A 2,528-nucleotide genomic window follows, 5' to 3' on the forward strand; every position below is an offset into this window, starting at 1 on the left:
CATTTACCGACAGTGACGCTTATTTCCATCATATTGCCGAGAGACGGTTTTATTGTAACACTAAAGTAACTAACGATGGAATTACACCCGTTTGTGTGTTTCATGATCATCATTCGAAAACCATACGCAAATTAAGCCGGGTAGGAGGAAGAGAAGGCACGATATATTCAATACGAATTTTAAAGCGCGCACCACACATACACATCAGTATAATCGACAATCATTCATCGGTTTCGTTGTTTGTTGACAACGCGTGTAGTTAACCTTCATCGCAAAGTATAAAAATCGACCAGTATGGAGTTTTAGTTTCAAACTTTAATTGGAAGTTGTAGTGAATTCTTGTAGCAATAAAGTAATCATGAACGTCAGCCAGTCAGAAGATGAGTTTTATTTCGGCTTTCATTCACACACCGTATGCAGACCGGAAGATAACATGAAATGCGTTCGTGTACATCTGCTACATAGACTGATAGCAGACACTATTTTAAAACAATGTAGGAAAACACATTTATTCGATTCTCTATATAAGTTACGCGATGTGATCACTGAAGTAGACCACATTAGATGTGCAGCGTACGGTGATTTGGAGTTGTCATTCCAAATAGGAGTTCACACAAACATCGACGACACAGCGAGAAGTCCTCTGTGTTACTGGCCAAAGTTTCTACTCGAAATGCGTGAATGGATACACATTGCGACTGGTCATTTTTACAATATGGTAACTTTGACAAGAGCGGAGGATTCAGCGGAATGCTATCTTAATGATGTACAAAGGAGCAAAATAAGTCCTGTATGCATTATGTCTCTGGGACCTACTAGAATCTGTAGATTCGAACACCGCACCAACAAAAACATTAAACCTGTGAACATAAAAATGGAGCACGGTTCGATGCTGGTAATAAATTCTGAAACAATCAACGAATGGTCAAGAACTGTACCAAAGATAGATGGAATAGGAAGCACCAGCATATTGACATTTATGAACATTGAAAGGTATAGCAATATCAATATTACAACAAACAATGTATTGTAGTATTGAATTCTTGGAGCGGTAACGTTAAATCGTGAACGTCAGCCAGTCAGTAGAAGACACACACACACACACATCCCGTATGCAGAGCAGAACGAAACATGAACATATATCTGCTACATAGACAGATAGCAGACATTATTTTAATACAAATTCTAGGAAACTAGTATTTGGACGTTTATGAACAATAATTAATTTATTAATGCATCATGTAACAATTTGAATTACCTTTATTTTATTACAAAATACTAATAAATTTTTCGAGTGTAAAACAATCAAGCATAGATTCTCTTTATTACTCTCAGTGTTTTATGTGTTTGAATAATGCAGTCCTGATCCTGATATAGCAGTAACACGCATCCGTATCCAATGATTACTTCGACCTCAATGACAGTGTGCGTCAATGTTTAAGCATTCAGTTTACACACAAGAGAGAACATACATCGCCTTATACAATATTATGTTCATAACCTTCTAGATCATTCCTTATACTTCTCACTCAATCATCAATTCATTATCCTTTTATCAATTCATTATCCCTTTATCGACAACATCGCGTTACAGAGCTTCTATAATAAAACTAAAATATACCCATTTAGAAACACAATAGGCCTATAATTATTGTCTGTCACGCGGCATATAACGCAGGTATATTATTTGTCAATAGAGGGCGAACTACTTATTGTATTCGTTATCAGGACTACAAAATACTAAACACGCCGTTTAAATTATAATAATATCAATTTCATTATCCCTTCATCGATAACAAATACTTTGTCTTCTATTAATATACCGTTTAGTATAACTTCGAATACACTTTTGTTTGTTTTTTTTAATTAGGGTTCATTATCGAATAAATCGTGTTAGTGAACAACTATAACTAAAAGAATGTATACCGTTTAGTTTACAAAGTGACATGTTATGGTCAATTTTTTTTTTTAGAGAACATCGTGTTAGGGATAATAAAAGAAAATATGGCTAGTGTCACCACAAAAGGAGCCTTGTGTTGAAATTAAAATTTTATTATTATTATTATTATATTAATCTCCATTCTTTAAACTTTCCAAAAAAATATGTAACTTGCTTTATATTTCTTTCAAGGCAATTAAATATGACCCGATTTCAACAAATCACCTCCGAATTCAATAGATTACTTCCGAATTCAATAGATTATCAACAATTAGAAAGCAGCCTTTGAAGTTCAGTGGACCATTACATTGGTTCTATTCAATAACCACAACACATTCGCATTGGATACCATTAGTTATTATTACTGGATCTACATGACATTTTACACACTTAAACAATGAATACGAATAAAGAATACACTTTAATTTCTTTCAATTTTATTATCATCTTCATATATAAAATCAACAATTAAAAATGCATAATTATTTTGATTAATGGATTATTTTGAGCACACACAATCTGTTAACATAACTCACTTCTACTCTAGATCATGATTAGGCCTATACAAATTCTTACACATTCTTCTTCG

At 33.5% G+C, this 2,528-nt stretch overlaps 1 protein-coding gene across 1 annotated transcript; it reads left to right on the forward strand.

The window, feature by feature from the left end:
- Positions 1-358: 358 nt before the first annotated feature.
- Positions 359-1,403, forward strand: LOC140044081 (DNA oxidative demethylase ALKBH2-like). Its single transcript, XM_072088561.1, has 2 exons — positions 359-993; positions 1,361-1,403. The coding sequence occupies exons 1-2, from the start codon at positions 359-361 to the stop codon at positions 1,401-1,403; spliced, it is 678 nt and encodes a 225-aa protein (XP_071944662.1).
- The last annotated feature ends 1,125 nt before the right edge of the window (positions 1,404-2,528 follow it).

The sequence above is a fragment of the Antedon mediterranea genome, chromosome 3 (genome assembly GCF_964355755.1).
Source record: "Antedon mediterranea chromosome 3, ecAntMedi1.1, whole genome shotgun sequence".
NCBI classification, from domain to species: domain Eukaryota; kingdom Metazoa; phylum Echinodermata; class Crinoidea; order Comatulida; family Antedonidae; genus Antedon; species Antedon mediterranea.